Consider the following 17,017-nt stretch of genomic DNA (forward strand, 5'->3'; position numbering starts at 1 on the left):
GAAGAAGAGTCAGGCAACTCAGGAAGACTACAAGAATGTCAGGAAGTTAATCAGAGAGAAAACTAGAAAGGTAAAAGTCCAGCTAGAAGTCAATCTGGCCACCAGCATAAAAGCTAAGGAAGAAATGCTTTTCCAAATGCATTAATACCAAAAAGAGGCCAAGGAGATTCTCCATCCTTTATTGCACACTGGGGTGGGAACATGACCTCCAGGGATGAGGAAAAGGCTGAGGCACCCAATGGCCTTTAACTCAAAGCCCAGGTGACCTCTGCATATCTGGCCCCCTGAGCCAGAAGACAGAAACAGGGAGCAGAACAAGGTCCCCACTCTGCAGGAGGAAGTTGTCAGTGAGCTGCTGTGCTGCCCAGACATGCACAAGTCTAGGCAGATGCCATCCTTCTGCTGGGAGCTGGTGAAGCAGCCCACAAAGCTCCAGTCTCCATCGTTTATCAGCAGTCCCGGTGAACTGGAGAGCTCCTGGGTGACTGGAGGTTGGCCAATGTGACACCTCTCTAGGGGAAAGCTTGGAAGGACACCTGGGGGAACCAGAGGCGTGTCAGCCTGACCTCGGTGCCTGGGAAGGGTATGGACCAGATTACCTGGAGTGCAATGGCACCATGTGTGCTGCACCACTGTGGCATCAGGCCCAGCCAGCACACGTTCAGGCAGGTCCTGCTTGACTGACCCAACCTCCTTCTATGAACAGCCAATGGATGTGGAAAGGCTGTGGATATTGTGTACCTGGGCCTTCTAAAGCCTTTGACCACTGCTTCCACAGCGCTCTCCTGGAGAGCATTGTCCTTGCAGCGCATCGATTTAAAGGGTTCCCTGTTGGCTGGGAATAAAGTGCCTGGATGGCTGGGCCCAGAGGGTGGTGGTGGAATTATCCAGCTGGCAGTGGGTCACTTGTGCTGTGCCCCAGGGCGCACTGTCAGAGCCAGTCCCCTTTCATATCCTTGGGGCTGAACAAGATCTGAAGTGCCAGGTACTGCCCCTGGGTCACAGGAAGCGCCAGCAGCTCCAGGCTGGGAAGAGTGGCTGGGAAGAGCCCAGCAGGGAAGGAAGGGCCTGGGCCTGCTGGCCCACAGTGCATGCCCAGGTGGGCGAGAAGGCCAATGGCTGCTGGGCTGGGCCAGCAATGGTGTGGCCAGCAGGAGCAGGCCAGTGACTGTCCCCCTGTTGTGGGCACTGGGGAGGCCTCACCCCAAGGGCTGTGTCCAGTTCTGGGCCTGGCACTGCAAGATGGACACTGAGGGGCCAGAGCGTGTCCAGAGGGGGGAACGGAGCTGGGCAAGGGGCTGGAGCACAAGTCTGATGAGGAGCGGCTGAGGGAGCTGGGGGTGTTTAACCTGGAGGAAAAGGAGGCTCAGGGGAGCTCTACTGCTCTCCACACCTTCCTGACAGGAGGGTGCAGCCAGCTGGGGGTCAGGCTCTGCTCCCTGGGAACAAGGGACAGGATGAGGGGAAATGAATAGAATGGTGTGGAATGGAAGGGATGCTGAAGATCATCTTGTTCCACCCCTCCTGCCACAGACAGGGACACCTCCCACTATCCCAGGTTGCTCAGAGCCCCATTCAGCCTGGACTTGGACACTTCTAGGGATCCAGGGGCAGCCACAACTGCTCTGGGCACCCTGTGCCAGGGCCTCAGCACCCTCACAGGGAAGAATTTCTCCCTCATATCCAACCTAAACCTTCTCTCTGTCACTGTGAAGCCATTCCCCCTTGTCCTGTCACTGCAGGCCTTTGCAAAGAGTCTGTCTGCATCTTTCCTTTAAGCTCCCTTCAGGCAGTGGAGGGCCATGATTAGATCACCACAAAGCCTTCTCTTCTCCAGGCAGAACATTCCCACTTCCCTCAGCTTTTCCTCCCAGCAGAGCTGTTCCCTCCCTCTGATCCCCTTGGTGGCCCTGCTCTGCACTGGCTCAAGCAGCTCCCTGTCCTTCCTGTGCTGGGACAAGGGCTGGATGCAGCACTCTGTGCACCACAGTAGGTTCAGCTGGGCTATGAGGAAAAATTTCAGCGTGCTTAAGCACTGTGTGCCACAGGCTCCCCAGGGAAGTGGTGGAGTCAGCATCCCTGGAAGTGCTCCAAAAAATGAGAACACATGGCATTTGGGGTACAGGCTTGTGGGTATGGTGATAGTGAATTGAAGGTTGGACTCCCTGATCTTGGAGGTCTTTTCCAACCTTCATGTGCTTCTGAGTTTTTATTTTTGTCCCTGGGGACACTGCTTGGAGCCCTGCACTTGGTCCTTCTGTTGATGGGGACATGTCGTCCCCTGGACTTCCACATTGGGCTCAATATTCCAATGAAAGGGATGCAATCCTCCTCACAGCACTGCAGAAAGAGGAAATGCTGAGCCCCTTCAGAGTGTGACAATGGCTGCTTAGATGTTGGTATCCACAAGAACTATTTCAGCAGAGCAAGGATATTCATAATTTCTGCTCCTCAACGAACTGCTTTTGTCTGTTTCTTTTCCTGAGGCATCTCAGACAAATCATCCCACTGCTGTGGATTTAGAAACTGTAGGAAGCATTATTTGAACTTCCCTCACTTCAGAAGTTTAGAACAACTTCACAGTGAGCGACACAAGGATCTAAACAGTTTTCAGCTTCTTAAAGCAAATTTCATATACTCTTCATTTATTTCCCCACATGTTAAGGATCTTTGCCAACCAGGGAATTCTCATCTGAGCCCCAGCAACCTGTGACCTCTGTCACTGACTGGCAGTGATTCAGAAAGTCATAAATGCTACAGAGAGGAAGCCAAGGGTCCCTACAGCTGTTGAAACATCACAAGGGGCTGCTCAGGCTGGGATTCACAGGAGGAGCCATTGGAGAACACCAAGAATGGACCAGCTGAGACATGCTGATGAAGGAGTTCAACCTTCCCTACAGCAACAGGTCTCGTGAAGGACAGCAAGAGAGGCTGCAGTTAGGTTCTGCTATAAATATGAAACACAGGGGATCAGAGGCAGATATCAGGAATGTCAGGTACAGAACCACAGAGCTGTGACACAGAACCACAGAGCTGTGACGCAGCTGCTCTGGGGTGTAGAAACCAACTCTGAGGAAGGTCAAAGGCACTCGGTTTCCTTTTGGCTGGGGAATGTCCCTACAGACAAGGGCCCCCAGGTCACACTGCACGCCTTGACAACTCTTCAGAGTCCTGCTTCATCTTTGCATAGGTGGCAGGGCAGAACTGGGAATAGAGCTGAGCCAGCAGAGCCTGGGAGGGGATCTCTAACTTGGTCCCGTGGCTCAGTTTATTCCATATGTGCACTGCATAGGTGTTCTTAAGGAGTTTCTGAAGCTCCAAGGCACTGACTGCCTCAAACAACTTCTTCCAGTCCTGCCAGGGAATAGGATAAACAACTTCTCGGGCAAGAGCACTCACACCCTTGCAGCTCATGCTCGTGATAGTCCTGAGGGAGCACCACTTCTTGAAGACACGAGTTAGGAGCTCTGGGCCCTGGTGCCCCCAGACCCAGCCATTGTAATTCTGCACAAAGTCCTGCATGCAAAGCTCGATGAATTTGTGCTTGGCCTCAAAGGACAGAAAGGCTCCATTCAGTTCATGGTCATCCTGAATGCCGAGGGCGTTGGTGAGGTTCTGTAAGTTCTTAAGCACAATGAAGTCTGTATCCAGGTAGATGCCACCAAATTTCCACATGAGGACAATTCTGCAGGCGTCAGAGAGGTTGGGTAAAAAATGAGGCTCCTGTTGCCGCTGAGGCTGCAGGAACCACTGTGCCAGAGGTGTTCCAGAAAAGAGCTCTTGGAGGTCCAGGTGCCGGATTTCCACGTTGGGGAAGCAGCTGAGCAAGGAGAAAGCCCAGTGCTTGGGCAAGGAGGCATTCCCTTTGGCCAAGCCTTTCATGAGCACCACGACTCTTGATGCGGGGTGTGTCCTGGCTGCTGACTCCACGGAGCAGGAGAACAGGTAACTTGGGGCAGTTTGCTCCGAGGTCTCCACAAAAAACACATTTCCTGTGGAAGGAGAGGGCCCACCAGCAATGTCGAGGGGAGAAGGCACATAGTGAGCACAGCTGATCTCAGCAGACAAGCCATAGGTGGGGACGCTGCTCTTTGGGTCCTCCCCGATGCCCCAGTACAACTTGTGGTAGGCAAAGGATACGAACACAAAGATGAGGATAAACAGGGCACAGAGCTTGTGGCTCAGCACCACCCTGGCCAGCTTTAGGGGGCAGCTGGGCGTCCTGAGCATTCTCTCTCCAGCCAGAGCCTGCTCTCCCGAGATAGCCGTCATGATCTGAAGGGAAGGAAAAAAGAAAAAAACCTGACAGACGAGGCAGCAGAGTATGAGCCTTCCTTGACAGGTGTGTCCCACCTTCATAGCAGTGCACAACAAACTCTGGGAACACCATTAGAGAACTCATCTGTCACCCTCTAGAACTTCAGGTCACTGTCAACACACGCAAAGTCCTGGCAGGAGGAAATAGCAATGTTCCTTGTGACCATTCCTGGAGCCCTGTCAACAGACACTGTGTGGAACTGCTGCCCACTGACAGCTGGTTATCATGAGGGGAGTTGTTTTCTCCTGATACACGACGTGTCCTTCCCCCAAACCAAACACAAGCCTCAGCCTTCCAGTTGTTGAGCTGGCACTTGCTGCCTTTCCAAGCCAATCACCTGCCCCTGCAGAGAGCCTGGCCCATTGTCCATGGCAGCGTAGCCTGGCAGGACGGATGGAGAGTGGGAAAGGAATGGATTCAGGGCAGCTCAGGAGGCAGATGCAGACAATAAGGTCAAGAGCTGCCTTTGTAAAGGGAGTTCCAAGGCTGCTTCCCAGCCCTGCACAGGTCACACTGGCTCTGCCCTGCTCAGTTTTCCCAGTGGATCCTGCTGGTGGACAGGCATTCCCTCTGCTCTCCTGCCCTTACCTTCCTTGCTCCTTCTGGCAAAAGGGAGGGTTGGAGTGGAAGAGATTTTTAAGAAGGCAGCAACAAACAGATAAGTCAGTCTAGCTCCATCCTCAGCATTAGCATCATCATTGCTGCCCTTGCCCTTGCTGCCATTGCTGCCCTCCATAAATCGAGGGGCAGCGGAAGCAGCACCTCCTGTGCCCACCACTGGGCCCCAAAGGTCAATGAGCAAGAGCACATGAAGAAGCTGTGAGGAAGGCTGTGCCTTTTAGGACCATTGGAAATGGTCTCAAGTGGTGCCAAGGGAGATTAGAGTGGACATTACTCAGAATTCTACTCCTGGAAGAGTTACCAGGCATTGGCACAGGCTGCCCAAGAAAGCAGTGGAGCCACTGTCCCTGGAGGTATTTAACAGACACGTAGGTGTGGCACTTAGGGTCTGGGTTTAGTGGTGGACTTGGCAGAGCGGGTTTTGGGGTTGGATGCAGTCACTCAAAGATCTCTTCCATCCTAAAGGATTCCATCATTTCTCCTGCCTCGCTGAGCTCCATCTCCAAAGCCCTACCCTCCAGGACAGAAAGGTTCAGGAAACGGGAAAAGCTTTAATCCAGCAGCTGTAACCAAAGTGGCAGGGAACACGACAGAGCACCCAGGTGGCACGGACCCATTTATCATTGCTCCTTGATTACTGTGCCTGGCTCACGTACGGAGCTTCCCCTGTGACCAGAAAGGACTTGTCAGCCACACTGGGAGGCATCCAAATGTCAGAGCATGGAGCCACCACTCTTCACCAGGTACAGGGGGACAGAGGAGAGGCAGCCAATACACAAATGATCAGCTCTGGATCCCCAGAAAGTTTTCTCCTCCTGCACAGAAACACCACCATATGCTGCCAGTGCTACAGGCAGGCATAGCCAGCCCACCCTGCCTTATACAGACCCCTCTACATTCCCCACCCTCCACACACCACAGCTGGGATAGCCCTGTAAATAATTTTTTAAGCTGTAGAAAGTAAAGAGGCACAGACTAGGTTAGAACAGAAGCTATGATGTTGAGAAGGCACAAAACTCACCTGTCTCTGCTTTTAGGGATGCCACAGAAATCCCTCTTCAGCTGGAAAAGATATTAATGAAATTAAAAACTCAGAGGATGACCAGAACTTTATGGTCTGACAGCTCCCTCTCCTTCGGAAAAATAAGGAGGAGCGATGGAGTCCAAACATAAGGGGAAAGAAACCGGGAAGGGTGTAACACCATTTATGTGACCAGGAACAGATGCTAAGGTCACACAGAATCACTTGAACAAACCAGATAGTTAAAAAGTATTAAAAAAAAAAAAAAAAAAAAAAAAAAAAAAAAAAAAAAAAAAGGAGGAAACTGAAAGCAACTCTTTGAGCTTTAGACTGGTGGGAAAATGGCTTGATTTGTTTTCTCCTCCTTTGCTAAGAATTCCCAGCCCTCACACTGCTGCTGGGGCTGCCACAATAGCTGAGCTGAGCCTTCCACAGAGCTGCCTGCTCCCACCCCAAGCCCTAAGTACAGGATACCCCCTTGCAAACACACTCTTTTCACCAAATACTTTACTCCTTCATTAGGGAGTGCTCCCTCATATGCCAGGGACCTCAGGGAAGGACTTTGCCAAATTCCGGTGTCCCTCATTCTGTGCCAGTTCCCCCTTGACCCTGTGATCAAGGGAGGCTCACCTTCCCTTCCATGAGACTTGCTGGCACATTCATCAAATCCCTCCTTTATCAGTACAGACACTAAATTCAGGCTCTGCTGCAGTTCTTCCTCAGCTGCCTGAAACAAATATTGCTCTGTAGTGTCCCAGACCTCTCTCCTCTCCCCAGATCCTTCCATGCACGGCAGCACGATGGATGGACTCATGACAACTCTCGTCCCAGCACAGGGACTCCACAGGCACTCTGGGCTACCTGAGCCAGTGTTTCACCACCCTTCCTTTCATTTCTAACTCGCCACACTTCAAGGTGTGCCCATTGTGTCTCCTGCCATCTCTGCATTGAACACAGGAGAGTCTCACTTGTGTCCTTCACCCACCCCCCCAGCCACCCACCTTCAGCCAGATGTTTCACACCCTGAACACACAGCCCAGCCTGCTCTAGTCCAAGACAAGTCAGCAGAGCTCTCCCAGCCTCTCCTCATGCTCTGTGTGCTCCAGTTCCCTTCTCACCTTGGTGGCCCTTTGCTGGATTTGCTCCAGTACGGACGGGCCTCCCTCATGGTGGGATTCCTGAACCAGCCCTCCAGGTGTGTCCCACCAGTGCCGAGTGGTGGGCAAGGATTTGCATTAGGGGTAGATGGATGACCCCACATCGTTGACTGCCTACAACCTCAGAGCCATCTTCAACTTACCAGGCGTCTGCTGGAATCCCACCCAGCAGACACTCCAGGAGGTTCCTGGAGCACGTGGAAGAGAACTTGCTGACACAGGTGGCAGGCGAGCCCACCAGGGGAGGTGTCCCAGGGGATCTGCTGTTTGCAAACAGAGGAGCACTGGGGGGAAGTGAGGTTGCCTGAGGCCATCTTGGGTACAGTGACCGTGACACGATTTGATTTCAGTTCTCGGTGAAGGGAGGGAAGAAAGAGGAAGGGGGTCAGCAAAATTACTGCCTTGGATTTGTGGAGGACAGGCTTTGGTCTGTTTGGACCATGGGTTGAGAGAATCCCTTGGGAGGCAGTCCTGAGGGGCCAGGGAGCCCAGGAAAGTGGAGGTTCCTCAGGAAGGAACCTCCATAGAGGTGGAGAAGGAGCCAATTACAATGTGCTGGAAGCTGGTTCAGGGAAGGCTGGCTTGGATGAACAGCAAGCTTCCACTGGGACTCAGGGAAGAACAGAGAGTTTGGCAGCTCTGGAAGAAGGGTCAGGCAACTCAGGAAGACTACACAGATGTCAGGAAGTTAATCAGAGAGAAAACTAGAAAGGTAAAAGTCCAGCTAGAAGTCAATCTGGCCACCAGCATAAAAGCTAAGGAAGAAATGCTTTTCCAAATGCATTAATACCAAAAAGAGGCCAAGGAGATTCTCCATCCTTTATTGCACACTGGGGTGGGAACACGACCTCCAGGGATGAGGAAAAGGCTGAGGCACCCAATGGCCTTTAACTCAAAGCCCAGGTGACCTCTGCATATCTGGCCCCCTGAGCCAGAAGACAGAAACAGGGAGCAGAACAAGGTCCCCACTCTGCAGGAGGAAGTTGTCAGTGAGCTGCTGTGCTGCCCAGACATGCACAAGTCTAGGCAGATGCCATCCTTCTGCTGGGAGCTGGTGAAGCAGCCCAAAAAGCTCCAGTCTCCATCGTTTATCAGCAGTCCCGGTGAACTGGAGAGCTCCTGGGTGACTGGAGGTTGGCCAATGTGACACCCCTCTAGGGGAAAGCTTGGAAGGACACCTGGGGGAACCAGAGGCGTGTCAGCCTGACCTCGGTGCCTGGGAAGGGTATGGACCAGATTACCTGGAGTGCAATGGCACCATGTGTGCTGCACCACTGTGGCATCAGGCCCAGCCAGCACACGTTCAGGCAGGTCCTGCTTGACTGACCCAACCTCCTTCTATGAACAGCCAATGGATGGGGAAAGGCTGTGGATGTTGTGTACCTGGGCCTTCTAAAGCCTTTGACCACTGCTTCCACAGCGCTCTCCTGGAGAGCATTGTCCTTGCAGCCCATGGATTTAAAGGGTTCCCTGTTGGCTGGGAATAAAGTGCCTGGATGGCTGGGCCCAGAGGGTGGTGGTGGAATTATCCAGCTGGCAGTGGGTCACTTGTGCTGTGCCCCAGGGCGCACTGTCAGAGCCAGTCCCCTTTCATATTCTTGAGGCTGAACAAGATCTGAAGTGCCAGGTACTGCCCCTGGGTCACAGGAAGCGCCAGCAGCTCCAGGCTGGGAAGAGTGGCTGGGAAGAGCCCAGCAGGGAAGGAAGGGCCTGGGCCTGCTGGCCCACAGTGCATGCCCAGGTGGGCGAGAAGGCCAATGGCTGCTGGGCTGGGCCAGCAATGGTGTGGCCAGCAGGAGCAGGCCAGTGACTGTCCCCCTGCTGTGGGCACTGGGGAGGCCTCACCCCAAGGGCTGTGTCCAGTTCTGGGCCTGGCACTGCAAGATGGACACTGAGGGGCCAGAGCGTGTCCAGAGGGGGGAACGGAGCTGGGCAAGGGGCTGGAGCACAAGTCTGATGAGGAGCGGCTGAGGGAGCTGGGGGTGTTTAACCTGGAGGAAAAGGAGGCTCAGGGGAGCTCTACTGCTCTCCACACCTCCCTGACAGGAGGGTGCAGCCAGCTGGGGGTCAGGCTCTGCTCCCTGGGAACAAGGGACAGGATGAGTGGAAATGAATAGAATGGTGTGGAATGGAAGGGAGGCTAAAGATCATCTTGTTCCACTCCTCCTGCCACAGACAGGGACACCTCCCACTATCCCAGGTTGCTCAGAGCCCCATTCAGCCTGGACTTGGACACTTCTAGGGATCCAGGGGCAGCCACAACTGCTCTGGGCACCCTGTGCCAGGGCCTCAGCACCCTCACAGGGAAGAATTTCTCCCTCATATCCAACCTAAACCTTCTCTCTGTCACTGTGAAGCCATTCCCCCTTGTCCTGTCACTGCAGGCCTTTGCAAAGAGTCTGTCTGCATCTTTCCTTAAGCTCCCTTCAGGCAGTGGAGGGCCATGATTAGGTCACCACAAAGCCTTCTCTTCTCCAGGCAGAACATTCCCACTTCCCTCAGCTTTTCCTCCCAGCAGAGCTGTTCCCTCCCTCTGATCCCCTTGGTGGCCCTGCTCTGCACTGGCTCGAGCAGCTCCCTGTCCTTCCTGTGCTGGGCCAAGGGCTGGATGCAGCACTCTGTGCACCACAGTAGGTTCAGCTGGGCTATGAGGAAAAATTTCAGCGTGCTTAAGCACTGTGTGCCACAGGCTCCCCAGGGAAGTGGTGGAGTCAGCATCCCTGGAAGTGCTCCAAAAAATGAGAACACATGGCATTTGGGGTACAGGCTTGTGGGTATGGTGATAGTGAATTGAAGGTTGGACTCCCTGATCTTGGAGGTCTTTTCCAACCTTCATGTGCTTCTGAGTTTTTATTTTTATTCCTGGGGACACTGCTTGGTGCCCTGCACTTGGTCCTTCTGTTGATGGGGACATGTCGTCCCCTGGACTTCCACATTGGGCTCAATATTCCAATGAAAGGGATGCAATCCTCCTCACAGCACTGCAGAAAGAGGAAATGCTGAGCCCCTTCAGAGTGTGACAATGGCTGCTTAGATGTTGGTATCCACAAGAACTATTTCAGCAGGGCAAGGATATTCATAATTTCTGCTCCTCAACGAACTGCTTTTGTCTGTTTCTTTTCCTGAGGCATCTCAGACAAATCATCCCACTGCTGTGGATTTAGAAACTGTAGGAAGCATTATTTGAACTTCCCTCACTTCAAAAGTTTAGAACAACTTCACAGTGAGCGACACAAGGATCTAAACAGTTTTCAGCTTCTTAAAGCAAATTTCATATACTCTTCATTTATTTCCCCACATGTTAAGGATCTTTGCCAACCAGGGAATTCTCATCTGAGCCCCAGCAACCTGTGACCTCTGTCCCTGACTGGCAGTGATTCAGAAAGTCATAAATGCTACAGAGAGGAAGCCAAGGGTCCCTACAGCTGTTGAAACATCACAAGGGGCTGCTCAGGCTGGGATTCACAGGAGGAGCCATTGGAGAACACCAAGAATGGACCAGCTGAGACATGCTGATGAAGGAGTTCAACCTTCCCTACAGCAACAGGTCTCGTGAAGGACAGCAAGAGAGGCTGCAGTTAGGTTCTGCTATAAATATGAAACACAGGGGATCAGAGGCAGATATCAGGAATGTCAGGTACAGAACCACAGAGCTGTGACACAGAACCACAGAGCTGTGATGCAGCTGCTCTGGGGTGTAGAAACCAACTCCGGGGAAGGTCAAAGGCACTCGGTTTCCTTTTGGCTGGGGAATGTCCCTACAGACAAGGGCCCCAGGTCACACTGCACGCCTTGACAACTCTTCAGAGTCCTGCTTCATCTTTGCATAGGTGGCAGGGCAGAACTGGGAATAGAGCTGAGCCAGCAGAGCCTGGGAGGGGATCTCTAACTTGGTCCCGTGGCTCAGTTTGTTCCATATGTGCACTGCATAGGTGTTCTTAAGGAGTTTCTGAAGCTCCAAGGCACTGACTGCCTCAAACAACTTCTTCCAGTCCTGCCAGGGAATAGGATAAACAACTTCTCGGGCAAGAGCACTCACACCCTTGCAGCTCATGCTTGTGATAGTCCTGAGGGAGCACCACTTCTTGAAGACACGAGTTAGGAGCTCTGGGCCCTGGTGCCCCCAGACCCAGCCATTGTAATTCTGCACAAAGTCCTGCATGCAAAGCTCAATGAATTTGTGCTTGGCCTCAAAGGACAGAAAGGCTCCATTCAGTTCATGGTCATCCTGAATGCCGAGGGCGTTGGTGAGGTTCTGTAAGTTCTTAAGCACGATGAAGTCTGTATCCAGGTAGATGCCACCAAATTTCCACATGAGGACAATTCTGCAGGCATCAGAGAGGTTGGGTAAAAAATGAGGCTCCCAGTGCCGTAGAGGCCATAAGTACCACCTTTTCAGGGGTGTTCCAGAAAAGAGCTCTTGGAGGTCCAGGCGTCGGATTTCCACGTTGGGGAAGCAGCTGAGCAAGGAGAAAGCCCAGTGCTTGGGCAAGGAGGCATTCCCTTTGGCCAAGCCTTTCATGAGCACCACGACTCTTGATGCGGGGTGTGTCCTGGCTGCTGACTCCACGGAGCAGGAGAACAGGTAACTTGGGGCAGTTTGCTCCGAGGTCTCCACAAAAAACACATTTCCTGTGGAAGGAGAGGGCCCACCAGCAATGTCGAGGGGAGAAGGCACATAGTGAGCACAGCTGATCTCAGCAGACAAGCCGTAGGTGGGGACGCTGCTCTTTGGGTCCTCCCCGATGCCCCAGTACAACTTGTTGTAGGCAAGGTATATGAACACAAAGATGAGGATAAACAGGGCACAGAGCTTGTGGCTCAGCACCACCCTGGTCAGCTTTAGGGGGCAGCTGGGCGTCCTGAGCATTCTCTCTCCAGCCAGAGCCTGCTCTCCCGAGACAGCCTGAAGGGAAGGAAAGAAAACAACCTGACAGACGAGGCAGCAGAGTATGAGCCTTCCTTCACAAATGTGTGTGTCCCACCTTCATAGCAGTGCACAACAAACTCTGGGAACACTATAAGAAAACTTATCTGTCACGGTTTAGATCTTCCAGTCATTTTGAACATGAGACACGTATGCAAAAAATTCTGGGAGGAAGAAACCAAACAAGCTGCGAAGAGGACAGAGAACTCAGGTCACAGTGTTGCGTTTCTCATTTCTCCCTTGATCTCTGGGCCTGGGTCACATATGGAACATCTCATGTGCCCAGAAAATGGCTTCTTAGACGCACTGGTTGTTATCCTAAGATAAGGCACTGTGACTTGGGGGACAGTGGAGAGGCAGCCAACACACAAATGATCAGCTCTGGATCCCCAGAAAGTTTTCTCCTCCCACAGAGAAATACCAGCATGTGCTGCCAGTGCTACAGGCAGCAAAAACCAGCCCACCCTGCCTTATACAGACCCCTCTACATTCCCCACCCTCCACACACCACAGCTGGGTTAACCCTGTAAATAATTTTTTGAACAGTCGAAGACAAAAGGCACTGACTTGGTGGGACAGAGCTGGTGCTGTAGAGAAGGCACAAAACTCACCTGTACCTGCTTTCAAGATACCACAGAATTCCCTGCTCAGGTGAAAGGATGTTTAAAAAATTAAAGTCTGTAAGTATGACTACTGCTCTATAGTCACTTCCTTTTTATAAAAACGAATGGTGAGTACATGGAGAAAAAAAAAAGGAGGATGTGACATCATTCATCCGTAATGAGTAGATGATACAAAGGTCACAAAGATGCACCATAAACAAACAAGTTAGTTAAAAAGTAATTAAGGAAAAAGGAAGAAATTGAAAACCCACTGTTGCTACACTTTGAGCTTTAGACTAGTGGGAAAATGGCTTGATTTGTTTTCTCCTCCTTTGCTAAGAATTCCCAGCCCTCACACTGCTGCTGGGGCTGCCACAGTAACTGAGCTGAGCCTTCCACAGAGCTGCCTGCTCCCACCCCAAGCCCTAAGTACAGGATGCCCCCTTGCAAACACACTCTTTTCACCAAATACTTTACTCCTTCATTAGGGAGTGCTCCCTCATATGCCAGGGACCTCAGGGAAGGACTTTGCCAAATTCCGGTGTCCCTCATTCTGTGCCAGTTCCCCCTTGACCCTGTGATCAAGGGAGGCTCACCTTCCCTTCCATGAGACTTGCTGGCACATTCATCAAATCCCTCCTTTATCAGTACAGCCACTAAATTCAGGCTCTGCTGCAGTTCTTCCTCAGCTGCCTGAAACAAATATTGCTCTGTAGTGTCCCAGACCTCTCTCCTCTCCCCAGATCCTTCCATGCACGGCAGCACCATGGATGGACTCATGACAACTCTCGTCCCAGCACAGGGACTCCACAGGCACTCTGGGCTACCTGAGCCAGTGTTTCACCACCCTTCCTTTCATTTCTAACTCGCCACACTTCAAGGTGTGCCCATTGTGTCTCTTGCCATCTCTGCATTGAACACAGGAGAGTCTCACTTCACCCACCTTCACCCACCCCCCCAGCCACCCACCTTCAGCCAGATGTTTCACACCCTGAACACACAGCCCAGCCTGCTCTAGTCCAAGACAAGTCAGCAGAGCTCTCCCAGCCTCTCCTCATGCGCTGTGTGCTCCAGTCCCCTTCTCACCTTGGTGGCCCTTTACTGGATTTGCTCCAGTACGGACGGGCCTCCCTCATGGTGGGATTCCTGAACCAGCCCTCCAGGTGTGTCCCACCAGTGCCGAGTGGTGGGTAAGGATCACTCCCCATGACCTTGCAGGCCATGCTCCACAGGCTGTGAGGACATCTCCTGTCTTCTGGTCAGCTTGGTGGTCCAGGGGACGACCAGACCCTTTTCTGCCCAGGTGCTTTCCATCAAAATGCTGCCTATAATTTTCATTGCCTTGCTTATTAAATTTAAAAGCCAAGTTAACCAATACAGGTTTTGAAATATGCTAACAAAAATGTGTCCAAACAAAAATTTCAAAATGCAAAGAGAAATATCAATGCACAATGTAAACTCTGATATAAGAAAATCATCAAGGATCCCTTGTTCCAAGCACAAAAGGGATAAAACAAAGGAACCAGACACAGGGCTGCCACCACAGATTATCTTGTAACTTCACCATGCAAAGACTGCCACCAATCTGCTGGTGATGGATCTGCACATGCTCATGCCTACTTTTAGTCCACCCTGCCCTGAGCAAAGTGATTTCCTGCCCTATATGATTAATAGTGCTTCACTGATATTTCCTTGGTAGCAAAATCACAGTAAGCAAAAAAAGGAAAACAACCCAAACTAGATGATAATTGAATGATTGACTGATGGTACAACATGCATTGTGCATGAAGCCAACTTACATGAAGGCAAAAAACATCCTGCATTCCTGTAATCCTCAACTTTTAAAATCGTAACAGCAGATATTCAGAAGTTCCTGAATCCTGGCAAATCATTCCTAATAAGATAAAAACTTCATTACTGAGTGATAGTCTTATAAAACATCATATGATCTACATGACAGTTGAAGTAGACAAATTCTTCCATAACAAATGGAAGAAATGAACTGTGAAAGTTGTTTAAGGGCATGCATTTGTGATGTCAGAGAACAAAATGTTACATTCTCACTTTGCACTGAAAGCAATTAGGATTGTTTTTACATGATTACATTAGACCTGTGTAATTCTCAGAGTATGAGTTCTGCAGAAGTTCTCAAAACTTCCAGGCCTCAATCTTACTATACCAAGTAAAACCAAGTGTTTTAGCCAGAGGTGATCAGCTGATTACAGGAAAACTACAGTTGTCCATATTGCAGAAGTGCAAGTGTTGTTTCAAAAACAGAGTATAAATGGAGGATCTTAATAAGGACTTTGCTATTGTTTCTCATCTAGGATTTAATTAATACAGCTTATACCTAGATCATTAGGAGATTTAGCCTATGAAGCTGGATAGGCCTGAAAATTAACAGAAAATTACAGGAAAGAGGGTGTAAAGATATGATCTAACTAGTAGCAAATATATGCGTATCTATTGTTACATAATATACTATTAACTAAAATGGATTTGCAGTGTAATTCTTTGTTGTACCTCAGAACATGCAGAGAAACTGGTTAGAGATGGTTTTGCATCTTGGGCAAGATGCTTTGGTTGATCCCAACATTTTCAAGCAATAGCTGGGCCCTCTTGTAACCATGTCAACTGTCATTCCTGCAGTTCTGGGCACTAAAAATATCCTTCTGAACCTAGGGAAAGTACTGCTGGGGTAGCAAAGCAGAGAGTGGCAGCTCTTGCAGCAAGGGACCCAGCACTGGAGGAGTCCAGCCTGGGGCTGGTTGGAGGATCTGGTAGAGATCAGCCAGAATTTGTCATGAACATCCAGTCTTCATGGGCTAAATGGAAGTACACTGTGGTATAGCTTCACTTCTTTCTTTGTTTTATTACTGCTTGTTCTTGTGTATTTTTGTCAAGACTTCAACTACTTTATGGGATTAAACTATAAAAGCTATATTTAAATGTACATCCAGCACACACAGAGCAACACAGCTTCGTTAGCCTTGGAAAAAAACAGAGAGGAGGGAAAAAGGTCGAGCAAACCTTTGCATACCTAGATCGCTGCTAAGAGTCTGGAACAATAAATATCATCCATCACAAGGAGCCTGACAGAAGTATTTTGGGGACCCACCAGAAAACAGCTGAAGATCTCAATTTTCTCCAGATTTACATTACTAATGAGTGTAGAAGAGGTGAGATTTTACAATAACAGCATTCAGTAGGTAACTAATCAGGCTGCTAGGCATGGAAACACAGAGTGATGCCCAACAGGGATGCATCCACCAGCAAATTCCCCTAGTTTTTAGGGGAATTAGATTTAGCATTTTACCAACAGCTTTAGAGTTCCTCCTCATGAACCCAGAGAGGATGGCAGACCAAGCACGTGTGAATGTTTGAGGTAAGAGGAGAGCAAATATTGTAAATGTAGTATACTAGGCCAATAAAATACTGCAGCTGAAGGCAGAGGACATTTAAGGCACTTGTTTCTTAACTGCATCTTCTGTATTTATCATGACTTCACCTTTTCAGAATGAATCCTGCAATATCCAGTTCTCTTAGGGTGGGTTTAGAACTATGTTTTCTCCTGAAGTAAAAGAAAGAAGTTTACACACCCTCTTGTATAGCTGTAATGAAATGCTGGATAGACACTCTGTGGGATAAGATGCATTAAAAGCAAGCAGAACAAAGAGTCAGAGAATGAGATTAGCAACTTTCTATCAAAAAAAAAAACAAACCAAACAACCAGATTGTGGGAAGAAATGATATGGCAGTTTTGATAGCTGCTGGTTCCCAGATCACTGTACACAAAACAGCCACAGATATGATGGCATCTCACTGAAGCTGTCCAGAAAAAGTATCTACAGGGTCTGTTATTTGCAACAGAGAGTATCAATGATGTACCTAGGCAAAGGCCACAAACAGAAAATCAGATAGCCAGACATGGCAACATCATTACATTTCAATCAGCCTCCCTGAATACAAGAAGCAGTAGCCCAAGATGAAAGGAAAATGGTCAGTACATTTAGACAGTCAGAAATTTGCAGGATCAGGTTTGTTAAGCAGGATCTGCCTCTGATGGACGTGTGCTGGCTGGGCCTGGCCCCCTGGCTGGTCACGCTCAGTATGATCTGTTCCACAGCCTTCCTTGGCATCGAGGTCAGGCTCACGGGCTTGTGGCTCTCCAGATCCTCCTTTCAGCCTTCTTGTAGATGGGTGTCACACTGGCTAGCCATCAGTCTTCTGGGACTTCCCCAGTTGACCAGGGCTGCCAGTAAATGATGGAGAGCAGCTCCATGAGCTTGTCCACCAGCTCCCTCAGTTCCCTTGAGTGGATCCCACCTGGCCCCGCAGATTGTACAATTTTAACTGGAACAGCAGGTCACT

General features: G+C 50.4%; 2 protein-coding genes across 2 annotated transcripts; both read right to left on the reverse strand.

The window, feature by feature from the left end:
* Positions 1–1,263: 1,263 nt before the first annotated feature.
* Positions 1,264–4,272, reverse strand: LOC139587891 (lactosylceramide 4-alpha-galactosyltransferase-like). Its single transcript, XM_071422592.1, has one exon. It carries the CDS (start codon positions 4,270–4,272, stop codon positions 3,139–3,141), a length of 1,134 nt encoding a protein of 377 aa, XP_071278693.1. The 3' UTR covers positions 1,264–3,138.
* A 3,592-nt stretch (positions 4,273–7,864) lies between these two features.
* On the reverse strand, positions 7,865–12,023 carry LOC139587892 (lactosylceramide 4-alpha-galactosyltransferase-like). Its single transcript, XM_071422593.1, has one exon. It carries the CDS (start codon positions 11,985–11,987, stop codon positions 10,896–10,898), a length of 1,092 nt encoding a protein of 363 aa, XP_071278694.1. The 5' UTR covers positions 11,988–12,023; the 3' UTR covers positions 7,865–10,895.
* Positions 12,024–17,017: the final 4,994 nt, after the last annotated feature.

The sequence above is a fragment of the Agelaius tricolor genome, unplaced genomic scaffold (assembly GCF_023055355.1).
Source record: "Agelaius tricolor isolate 1412-34295 unplaced genomic scaffold, bAgeTri1.0.p SCAF_3, whole genome shotgun sequence".
NCBI classification, from domain to species: Eukaryota; Metazoa; Chordata; class Aves; order Passeriformes; family Icteridae; genus Agelaius; species Agelaius tricolor.